At 45.8% G+C, this 11934-nt stretch overlaps 1 protein-coding gene across 1 annotated transcript; it reads left to right on the top strand.

Annotated features, from left to right (window-relative positions):
* Positions 1 to 8530: 8530 nt before the first annotated feature.
* Positions 8531 to 9601, top strand: Pmar_PMAR022770 (plasmepsin, putative; the record flags this gene model as incomplete). The annotated part of the gene is made up of 1 exon (XM_002779209.1): positions 8531 to 9601. One exon carries the CDS (start codon positions 8531 to 8533, stop codon positions 9599 to 9601), a length of 1071 nt encoding a protein of 356 aa, XP_002779255.1.
* Between the last annotated feature and the right edge of the window lie 2333 nt (positions 9602 to 11934).

Here is an 11934-nt window from a genome sequence, read left to right as displayed (position 1 = left end):
ACTTGCTAGTGTAAAAAGGAAATCGGTCCCTGTCGGGAGGCGTAGTATTTTTTTCATGTCAGTGTAATATAAACTTCTGGATGCAGTGGCATGAGCCTAAGAGGTGGCTTATCATCCTACCATACGTCATCATTATGTTGCCATGCATTGTCGCTGGAGCCTTAATCGGTGTCTATTTGAACATCATTCCTCCTCAGCTGATTATCCTTATCCTCTAAATCCTGGTAGCAGCCTTCTCGACGATTAAGACGCCGTTAAAGGGCTTAAAACAATACAAGTCTTGAAATGCGACAAAGAAGGCAAGATAGAAGGACGAGTCACCGTCGTCAGCGAGCCAGAAGACGATAGTCATGGTGGAGGAGGCTAAGGAGAAGAGAGTGGACCCACTCTTGGTGATGCCATCGAAGAAAGTGTTGTTTTTCTACTGGACGACAGCGTTCCTCATTTGTGTGCTCTGTCTCACATCTCCTTCATTACGAGGATTCTCGACAGCTAAAAGTAATAGCAGTACCCTCCCCCTGAAATGGTGATATGAATTGAATCCTTGTACAGTGTTGCTGTACGATATTGCTGGTTGGTAGTTCTGGTGATGCGGAGTGACAGGACATAACTCCTCCAGTTCGTGTTATGAGAAGGTATTAAATTATCTGATGTGTTCGGTAAAGTAGCGTAGGAGTCCTTCTCGCGACTGAAGGGAAATTCTTATGGGATAGTTTCTTATGTGTACTGCTTCTTGGCCGCTATCGTAATAGCGCTGTTGTTCGGCATATCGTCAGGCTTCATATTCGCCAAGCGGAAGGTATGTCAACTAGTTCAGTGGAGTTTCACCTGTTTTACGCGTAAAACTGTTTTACGCGAAGTGTTTTACGCGAAAAACGCGATATGTTTTGTTGAGATAACACTTCGCGTCAGAACGCACGCGTGAAACGCAATATCACGAAAAACTCTAACGCGAAAACGCGTCATAACATGTTTACCGCGTTACGCGAAGTGTTAAACTCGTAATACACGCTTTGTTGATTGGTCCTCAACGTGTAACTTCGTGGCTACGTTGGGAGGAGAGAAGCTAAAGTTGAGGTCCAACCTTTCTCGGCGTGCTATTTCCCATGAGTTCAAGCACGCTAGAGAGTGTTGGATGTGTTGTTACTTCCCGAGCTAGCTTCCCTTCTCCCCTCGATGAACTTAGTGAGGGAAGGTTGAACGCAACATGTAGTCAGGTTCCGATATTTTGATGTATGATATGGGAGAAGTTCGAGGTAAATGTATGTGATAGTCACCTATGTAACGAGGCTACCTTAGCCGCTTTACTGATATAGTGAAATTTCGATCTCGACGAAGACCATCCGCCTAACTTGTCGATAAGAGAGGGTGGCGCTCGGGCTAATGTCAGATCATTAGTGAATCCCCGACGAAAACTATGAGAAGACACTGTATTGGAATCAATGTGAGACAGAGTAATGGTGCAACGTTTCAATAAAAAGTTGAAATACGATGGAGATAATGTGCGTTTATGAGTACTAAGAACGAAGCGAGCAGCTTCAACTGGACATAGAGCACTCCCGTTAATATCACAGGTGCAGATACGACGAATATGAGTTGAACTAGGAGAGTTTTTCCGATGGTGTAATCTCAGATAGACTGAAGCACCCGAAACAATTAGATATCTGTTGTGTAGATCTAGCAATTCTGAAGGAACTCTAACTCCGAATGAATATGCAATCACGCATAGATTAGCAAAGAGTAGCCAACCGTGACTGGTCGCTATGTTGACCACATGAATGAGGTCTTCGAATGATAGGAAGACTTTAGGGTGATTCTGAGCATTGAGGAGTTTGAGAGCACCTTTGAGGATCGATGTGGTCATATGGCCGTCAAAGGCAATATACAGGCCCAAAAGACGATGGATCTTTTTAACCCCGGTAATATACCTAGCATGTACTAGTTTATCGGCTAGGAAGGCCCATATTGCTTGTTGAGAAGCAGGGAAGACCGGAGTTGAGGGGAATTTGTTCCAATGCCAAAGTAAGAATATTTTGATAGCTGATTTGTAAGAGCGCCAATTGGATGGTGCTAGATGGGCCTCCAAATACCCCTGTTGCACTTGCGGTAGAAGTGGTAAGTTTTCGGCAAGAAGAGCTGCATGATAGTCTGGGTGGGACCGCACTATTTGTAATTTGACAGTAGGAGAGATCGACGAACTCTGAAATTCCCATTTGTGTAAGTCAAAGATAGTGACGATTTTGTGACACTTCATGAGACATAATCAGGAAGTCCTCAGGATGTCGTATCACAGCTCGTATCAGAGGTTCAGCTTGAAGTTCTTGAGGCTTCGAAGCCTTCTCAATCATTGTCAAAGAGAGTAGGAAAAGTTAACTTGGAAAGGTGGTCGTTTGCGTTGCTCAACATAGACTTATGATAGAAAATTGCGGAGCGAGCGAAGCGAGCGGAGCGTATTCTCTCACTTTACTAACACTTTGTGCGTGCGTGCGTGCGTGCGTGCGTACAAATTATCCAGCTCGATCTAGAGAGGTTATGATCACATGCTATACACCATTCGATAGCTCTCGCTCTGGGGATACTAGAAAAAGTACGAAATTAGGGTGCCGGTCGGACCATGTAGATTTCCGTGCAAAAAACATATTTTTGCAGAAAAACGCCAGGCATGGGAATCGAACCCGGATGCCGAGCTCCGCCCCTTCTCCGAGAAGGCCTAGTGTTGAGTAGAAGTTAAGTGTATATGAGATATAATTGTCAGGTGTGGAGTTGCGTAGTGGAATGATTTTCTGAAATCCATTGTGGCAAAACCGGTGAGATATTGTGAGCATCTTGAATCCAAGAATCTGAAAGTACCTGTCTAGACGGTGAGTCGGCTGGATTCAAATGAGAACGAACATGGGCTAAGTAGAAATTAAGGTCTGGACTCCGAGACAATTCGGTCCAGAACTGATGTAAAGCGATACACATATGGGCAGATGAAGTGGACCCTTTGAGTAACGCCAGTTCTGCCACATTGCTATCTGAGAAAAGCAAGATCGGCCGAGAGGGACATACCGTGTGGAAGGTATGTAGAGCAATGGCAATCGCCTTTAGTTCCAGTATGTTGATGTGCTCATCTAGATGGAGATTGACAACTGAGAAATAGGCAGGATGCGAATATTGTCGTGGAGCATAAAGACCAATACTCTGTGTAGAAGTTGCAGCATCGGTGTAGCACACATACGGTTGTGAGGGAGTCGACAGTGTCTTGCATAAGTTAGTGCATACTCGATCTCCCGATAGGATTTCTAGTAAGAAGGTAATAGCTTGAAATAGTGCTTCGTGAGGGACCTGTAGTCCCAAAGCCTGCCTGATCAGTAGACGGAGTGGACCTCTTCCTGCTCTACCATATAAAGCCTCACAACAGAAAGAGAGTTTTCCTGCTAGCTTAGAGTCAATGTATTCTGGATGTAGCTGAACCTTACGCAGTTCATCCCGTAGTCGAAGTCGTCTATCATTAGTGATACCAACCATGAACTGTCCGTCGGCCAGCTTGAGATGTAACCCCAACAACACTAAGGAAGAGGATGGAGGTACGTCTTTTTCGTGTTTGATCTCGCCACCAACTAGTATATTCAGGAAGGCTAAAAAGTCCTGAGCCTCCTTGGCGCAATCTTTATGTTCCACTGCGAAATAATCATCCATATACGCTAGCTGGTTAATAATACCCAAACTGCGACTGAAGTGTGTGAACATTTCAGAAATTCGTAGATAGTTGGTGACCGAAGCAACGGCTCCAAAGGGACATCGTAGAGGGACCACTATATGAGGAGCCGACGATTCATCAAGAAAGAGTCCACATGCCCTCCAAGCGTCTTCTATTTTAATCGGTAGTTGTCTATAGGCAGCCCGATGGTCGCTTCGAAAAATAGTTGAAGAACCTTGACATTTCATTAGGCTAGCTACCTTAGCGACATGTAGGAGGCGAGGAAATTGAACTTTGTGATTCACCGTGGCAGTACTATTCAACTTCCGTCCTCCTAAGCTATACGAGTAGTTGGATATTAAACGGACTTTGTTATGTTGGGCCACTGCGAATAGAAGGCATGCAAATTGAACTTGTGGAGGGAGTTGGTCGGGAGGATAAGGACCAAGGGCTCGCCCGAGCTGTACTTCCGAAAGAACATCGTTAATAATGGATGTGTTCAAGTTAACATCATGGAAACTTCTCATAAGATAGTTTGATAAGGTTGTGAGCGAGTTGCTCTTGAGAATGAGTTTATTTCCTTCATACAGAGCTCGTTTAGGCTTATGAGAGACTGGAAAGAGGCCACCACCAGGGATAGTGCCAGTTAGGGGGAAACCCTCAGCTAAGTTTAATATGATGTCTTCATCCTTGAACCTTGTAATTTGGATTAGGTTAATCAGACGATCCAATTTCCAGTTAGAGGGAACAGGCTTGATCCGACGAGACCGCCAATATAGATCCTCGCCCATCCTAGAAGTACCCAACCAATTTGCGATGTGTAGCTTGTTGTGATTCCGAAGCCACTTAAGCTGAGATGGTGAAAGTTCTCGTTGAATCACCAAAGTTGCTTGAAGCATCGTGGGTAGCTCGATAGAAAAATTTGGTAGGATGTCATGATGAGTCGCCCATTGAATATGTTCTTGTGGTTGCAGCAAGTGGTCGGTCAACTTGCTTGCATTTATAAGGTCATGTAAGTCTCCTTTGTGTGCTGGGTAGCCATAGACGATATCATAAATGACCTTAGGACGAAGCAGAATAATATTATGTTGTCTAGTAACCTCGAGATGGTCATGTAGACCAGAATGAATCAGAGCTTGTTGTGTTAAACGGATAATCTCCTGTACCATGCTTCGTTTTCCTCGGCGTGACCTCTTAGATTTAGGTAGGACTAATGAGTCAGACATAAAAAATTAATCTGATGATGATCTGAGTAAATATAAAATGGAGAAGGCTGTTGTGAGAGAGGTAACACAAGCCTAATTCAGTGGATATGATTTGGATATGATAGTTGAGACTGAATGAGTTGTTCAAGTAAAGTTGAAGTATCGAGTGAAATCAAGAAGAGAGTTGGTAGGAGATCGGCTGATCATACTAAGTAGACTTGCTCTTAGCGTTGGTCTCTGGGGTGGGTTTGGTTTTGTTCTCATATGTAGACCAAGAGTTGGATCCCTGCCAGTTGTACCAGGTTCTAGGTCGTTGTTGCCACTGATCATAACCTTTCCAGGTCGATTTTTTTGTAGTTGTAGACCGATCTGGTTTGGGGGGAGGTGAAGAGAAGCGTCCAAGGGCGGAATTGAGAGTAGAATCTACCTGGTTGGTAGCCAGTAAGTCAACGTTGCTGACTTCTCTTGATTGAACTAACCCCAAAGCCATAGTAGATAACTTTTCGAGCTCGTGTTTGGCCTTGATGGTCCCATTAGAACCAAAAGAACAATCTGCGACTTTGTCTATCATGGAAATCGCAGTGGAACTTTGCATGACACCTGCTTGTACTAACCTAGTCGATAGATCAATGGAAGCCATGATAACAGACGCAACAGAAAAGGACTCTGTGTGTTTGTCTATAGTTATACCCTTGATTCTAGACCACGAGGCCGGGATGAAGGAATACCATGGCTGGTCTAAGAACGTTTCCAAAGTGGACCCTTTGTTGTATAGGGGAGCCATGAGATGTCCTGGCCTAGGTTGCGGTGCCGAAGATGTCAGAGTGAGGGGACACGGTGGACCTGGGGGCAGTTCTGAGGAGTGCGCCGTAGAAGGGAATTCGGCCGAAGTGGGGATATTTTTAGATAGAGCCTTGTGCTGTTCTATGAAGCCTCGCACTTGGGAGTCGATGTCACTTAGAGAGACAGCGTCGATGGGTTATGCTTGAGAATGATCTCCGGGGGTAGGGGCAGACGGTAACTTGGGAGAAGATCGTGGAGTCTTCTTGATAGTCGAGCGAATCCTCGATTTGGTTCTCAAGGAGGAGGAAGCTTTGCGGGCTCTCTTTGTTAGAGAAGTAGGTGGCATAGAGAGTAGAATCTTATAACTATGGTGAGATCAAGTCACGTAGATACCAGTAAATGGATTAGAGAGAGACGACGAGAGCCTCAGAGCTTATCGAGCGGCTTAGCCGCGTCAAACAAACAAAAAGTTTCCTGCGACTCGGGACGTGTTAAATGAGGCCAAAGGCGAGGGCCTCTTGTGTTCTTGCCTCCAGAAGTTCTGGCATCTAAGGAAGTAGTCTAGGGGAAGGAAAGACGTTTCTGCTCCAAGATATGAGCCAAGCGGGGGGATCTCTTGTAGAAGAGAATAAGACCCACGGAGGACAGATGATACTCTGTCTTAGATGAGCCTCCTGGGCGCAACAAGAAAAAGCGATGTTAGAGCCAAGACTGAGACTCCTATGTGCTTGCGTTTACGTACAATGGTGTTTGTGCGTATCAGGTGTTCATTTCGCGCTCGCCCAACAACTGCGTGTATGTTGGCACAAACTAGTCGTGCCTCCCTAACACAACACAACGCGTGGATCACTTTCCATCAACTAGTTGTGGTTTCCATCAACATGGTCCATGTTACATGGATATTACCCTGGTGGTCCTGGTATGTGGATTGTTGTTCTCCCTTCTGTTGGTGGCATTATTGGCACGCTCGTTCTGAAACAGATCGTCATCAAAGCTGGGAGAAAGTGTGTCCTAGTGTTTCTCCTTGCTGCTATCACCTGTGTTGGCTGTATTATAAGCAACTTCCTAGATGCCTGAAACGTCATTGATATAATGCCTATAGGTCATGTTTGTTCATAACTCAGTTCCTCTTCTTTCAATTCTGTTGCCTGTGGAGACTGAGTCTGTCATACGTCATAAGTTGAGAACTTCGTCATGAGTTCTCGGGTTGGAGTCTTCCTGTCCCAATTCAGTGATTCTTCCTCTGTTACTTTCTCTTGTGGACTTTTCTATCTGTTGAGATATGTGCTGTTCTCCAAGGAAAGTTGTTGACATTTGCTAAAAGTAAAATGCTACTCGGTATGCTTGGCACCTTACTATCCGAAGTTGCCAGTTCTTATCAGGGCAGCCCTGACAGGGCTGTCGAACTCAACCCAAGTTAATAGTGCGAACAATCAAGCTTGACAGTGTGTTGCGGAGCAAGAGAGTCGGGATAAACTGTATCCGAATCGGATACAGTTTACATTCTCGAGGGAATATGAAAAAAATATGCAAGACACTATGTATGAGCCTGAAGTGGGTCCGTAACCCAATTCATCTCAGGTAAACAGGCAATTACTATTTAATTCGTCCTATCATTACGGAGCTCAGACAAGAAGTAGAAGGGAGAAAGGTGTAAAGAACTCATTGCGGAAAATTTGAGTGGCGAACTTGCCGAGATGAAATGCTCAAAACAGGAATCTATGGAGAATGCGGACTGAAGCCCTGCGACTCAACTGAGATGGAATCAGGCAGTGAAGAGACGCGAATCAGCGAAGTGCTGGTCTCTTATGCTGAGCAGCTCAACCTTACAAACTGTCGATGACACTCAATCGGACTGCGTGTCCATTAGAAGAGTGAGTCATCTGTAAGCGGCGCCCAACCGGCGTCCCGCCTCGTATAGAGGTTGAGTTGCAACCAGTTGATGCCTTTATCTTAGTGGAGGGTTTGAGCCAACCGACACGGCAGTAGCGACAGTAAGAACTTAGCGACAGTAAGAACGCGTACGCACGCGTGAAACCTATTGTGTTTCAGATTAATCGATTTCATATTGCGTGCACTACAACAAATCAATCGCATCACCCTGGGTGATGCGTCACCCCGGGTCATTCACCCATATCACAATTAAAATTCATCGCTGTGGCGAAAAGGTGCATCGATGTGAGGCAATTCCTTCTTTCCCTATGTCTGGAGATTTCTGACGATGGTGAAGCGCCATCGGCTCGATGGTAAGCACGTGTAGCTGCTCAATATTATCTGAGGCTCAGATGATGATTCTGAGCCATCGTTAGACATGGAAAAACACCATTTCCCGAGCTATTCGTAGTGTAAGAGTTGTGTCTCGTGGTGCTTCGCTTGTGGCACCAACCTCAGGGAACCTACAGCAACTGAGATAGAGCTAGACACGTAGCTTTATCCGGTCTACATCACGTGAAACAAGAGATGCACGCAAGTGTATCGGGAAGCGACGCAAGCGAACAAGCTCCGTAGACTGAGTGGTGTAAGCGCCAAAGGGGACGAAGCACCTCAAGGTCAGAGCATACGATTTGCGAAGTCGCTGCCCACTGTTACCCAGCCAGAAGTCGCTACTCTACTTTGAGCCCTGTCTTAAATAGCCACACTGCACTGACTTCACGTGCAATTGTCATCCCCCACTGAGCTTAGATACAGCGTAGCCTCTCATTAGAGTGAAATAGAATCTGTGGAATTTTCTCAACACTCCTCAACGCTTTCTCACTGTAGAGCCCTCACTTTCTCAACGCTTAGCTTTTCTTCAGTACCTTGACTATCATTCGGACGACTTGGCACCAGCTTTGAAGTACTGACCTCCATTCAAACAATCATGAATCACCCTCATGCTCTCCTCGTCTGTATCGAAGTGCTCCTTGTGACCTTTTGTGGTGGTGAGGTGATCAGGTTGAAGATATCCGCACAGCAAACTGAACGCTGGGCGCCTTGGAGACGCATCGTGACTCCTTTGAAGGTCGACACTCAAGATCTTTACGCCGTCGTGGATACTGGGAGCCCGTACACTCAGTTGATATGGAAAACTTGGTACGACACCCTCTCTGGCGGCCGGTGCGATGAGCTTTTCTACAAGTGCTATGAATGCGACCCAGCGACTTACGAGTTGAACGCTGCCAAGAAAATCAGGTTTATTGACAAAACTTCGCTGACAATATTCCCATTCTCTGGGGACTTTTACTTCTACGGTGCGACTGCCTGGGACATGGACTTCGGAGTGGTGAAGGATTCCTCACACGGTGCCTGGGCAGCCCTCGGCCTCGGACCACAGGTCACCAACCCGCCGTTTCCGCGCTTTGTTGATCAGCTAGTGTCAGCGGAAATCGTCGATAGTTCAGTTTTTTCGGTTTACTTATCGTCTGGGAGCCCCTTCTCAGGCGAACTTATTATTGGTGGTGACGATGCTAGTAAATATGATGGTCCCCTGGAGTATATTGCTATTACAGACGAACATCACCACACCAGTGAACTACAAGCATTCGCCATAGGATCTAAGCGGCGAGAAGAGTCCGGGCCAGTTGTCTTTGACACAGGTTCCTCCTTTATAAGTATCCCTAAGCGGCTTCGTGAAGAGGTCATAGGTCTCCTTGGTACCGCCGGCAGGAAGAAGGTCGAGTTTATGGTGAAAGGCGACGACTACGGTGTCGACTGCAAAGATGTCAGCTTCTTGCCGTCGATGAGGTTCACTGTGAGAGGAATACCTGATAAAGCCGATGTTACGCTTGAGATACCTCCTAAAGCATACATCGTTTCACCCGAGCCTGACGTATGTATCTTGACCATTAGTTTCGATGAAGGGTGGATTTTGGGGTTACCAACATTTGTCGGCCACTACTACTCCTTCGACTGGGCTCGAGCTACTATAGGTGTCGCCAAGCTTAAGGAATGATTAGAGGGTCGACTGAGAGGTTCACAACTCTTCAGTCACCCCCGAAACATTATTTCTTGTTTTCTTCTGCCATGTTTTTATATTTGTTATTGACCGCTTGGCGTGCCACTATGCTATGCGGCGTGCTTGCATCCTCGACGGGCTATGCTTCGCTATGTGATACTTATGGACTGGCGAGCGGTGCTTCGACACCCACACATTTCCGTTCCTATTCGTATTGCGTGCGTGGCGTAATAGTAATCTGTGAGGAATTGATGAGCATTATCTTCTATATTATCACTTGAGTGATCCAGATTCGCATGAAGCATTTGATGGGCAGTGGCGCACTGGTGAACTATCTGACTTTTCACACCGTAGTGCAAGAAGTTGAGTTCTGCGTGGCAGAAGTGGCGTTCAGACGAGCCAAGCAGCAAGAAAAATGGTCGACAAGCCGCACAACTGAGCTGAACGAACAACACGATAGCGAGTGATGCGAGGAGTTGCACAATCCAAGCTAGTAAAGGATCTTACAACCTTGGTCACGCAATTTTCGCTGCTCAGATAGCTGAGATCCAATCTCATCCAACACTCCCAGATAACCAATGCCATGCGATGAAGTGTTATAGAGAGAACCTACATGTGACAATGCTCCTACTCTATTCTGACTGTCAGCATTGCACTTTCTATTCTACATTCTTGGCACCACGCATTGCCTATGCTTGGTGTCTCCCCCAGGCATACGCGTTTGTACCGCAGGCACACGCTCTCTAGCTGGCGAGCCTAGCCCGCGGTGCGAAGTAGTCTGATAATTCTGATATTATGAAGGTGTTGATCCAGATTGGATTTACCTTAGAGATTGTGACTTCCTTCTTCCAACCAGACTCACAGCCCTCTTTCGCAAGTTGGACGTTGGATAGCTCAATTTTTGGCTCCCGTCAGCGACTTCACCTCTAATCTGATCTGCATTTGAACATCAGCCACGAGGGATCATCAACCTTGCAAATGCCGCAAATGTGGCTATAATCCATACATTGTGACTGTAGCGGTGACGTCAAAAGCCACGAGCCCAAGTAGTATAAGCAGTGTAAGCAGTAGAAGAAAGTACACAATTTGATACGAAAAGATGATAAGAGATTAGAGAAGAGCCGACAGATAATGATTAGAAACACTTGACACTCAATCAAACTGGATTCGAACATTTGAACTCAACATAATTGAAAAGAACACAGTTATGAAGACAGGATACACACGCGTACGCAAGATATAGAAACTGCAAGTCTAACGCAACTGAGCAAGATTTACGTCTATGCAACTTATCGAAAAAATAACGTCTGAACTGTGAAACAAACGAGAATAATGTAGAAAGTAAAGAGCTCGTAACACTAAACATGAAAATTATTAGAATCGTACGGTTCAGTAAACAAGCCGAGCTATTTACACCCGAACTAGCCGTAAATTTGCGGGCTAACTAGCCGATATTACTGCGGATGTTGAGAGCACTAGTTCCTTGTCAGGCTTCCTGGTTGCAGATAACAGTGAGCTCACTATTTATGAGAGTCCAGGGTCAGGGGAGCCAACGCAGGTGATAGAGAGAGGACTGGATCATTTTTGGTATAGTGCATCGCTCATATGTCAGGTGAGACTCGCAAATGCTCCTCTCCAAGATAGTTCAGTCATTAAGCGCGCGAAACTTTCTAGTGACTTTTCATGTTATTGTTAGGTTGGGTGTTTACATCATTGCTAGGGAGAGCTCCATTGCTAGCTTTTCTCAAAGAAAAGTTTCTGTGATTTACTACGATCAACCTTTGACCAATATGATGCCCCTCCTGTGTTTTTGTGTATGGCCTCCGAATCACGCTCGGATGGTGTATCTGTGCACTTGTGTGCTATCATACGATGTTTGCGATGGCATGTATGCCAAAAAATATCACAATGGCTTCTAAAATGACGTGTTGGGATGCATTTCCCGCATTTCCATGTCGTTTATTGCAGCTTATCAATATTTCTAAGCTGGACCTAGCCATATTCGCGAGTAAAAGGCACCCCACCCTACCATACCAGCCGTTGCAGAGAGACGTCCGCTTGGATGGTGCTGTCAATCGATCGGGTAAGGATGCCAATAAATAGTTTTGATCATTCCGATTCGATTGCCGTTTGCCGAGAGAAAGCAGGAGAGACTTGTTCGCTGGTGGCGATTGTCTCGCTACATTCATTTCTTCCCGAACGACTCTGCTTCGAAGTATCGAACAATTGACTCCTGGAGGAGCTCTGTCGTCTATAAGAGACTCCTTCTATGATAGATACTCGTCTTGTATTCAGAGACCGGGATACGCCTCATTGTAGTTTCAAAGTCA

Source organism: Perkinsus marinus (genome assembly GCF_000006405.1).
Source record: "Perkinsus marinus ATCC 50983 genomic scaffold scf_1104296947704, whole genome shotgun sequence".
Classification (NCBI taxonomy): Eukaryota; Perkinsozoa; order Perkinsida; family Perkinsidae; genus Perkinsus; species Perkinsus marinus.
The sequence above is the reverse complement of the archived record's forward strand: the minus strand, read 5'-3'. Positions and strand labels throughout refer to the sequence as shown.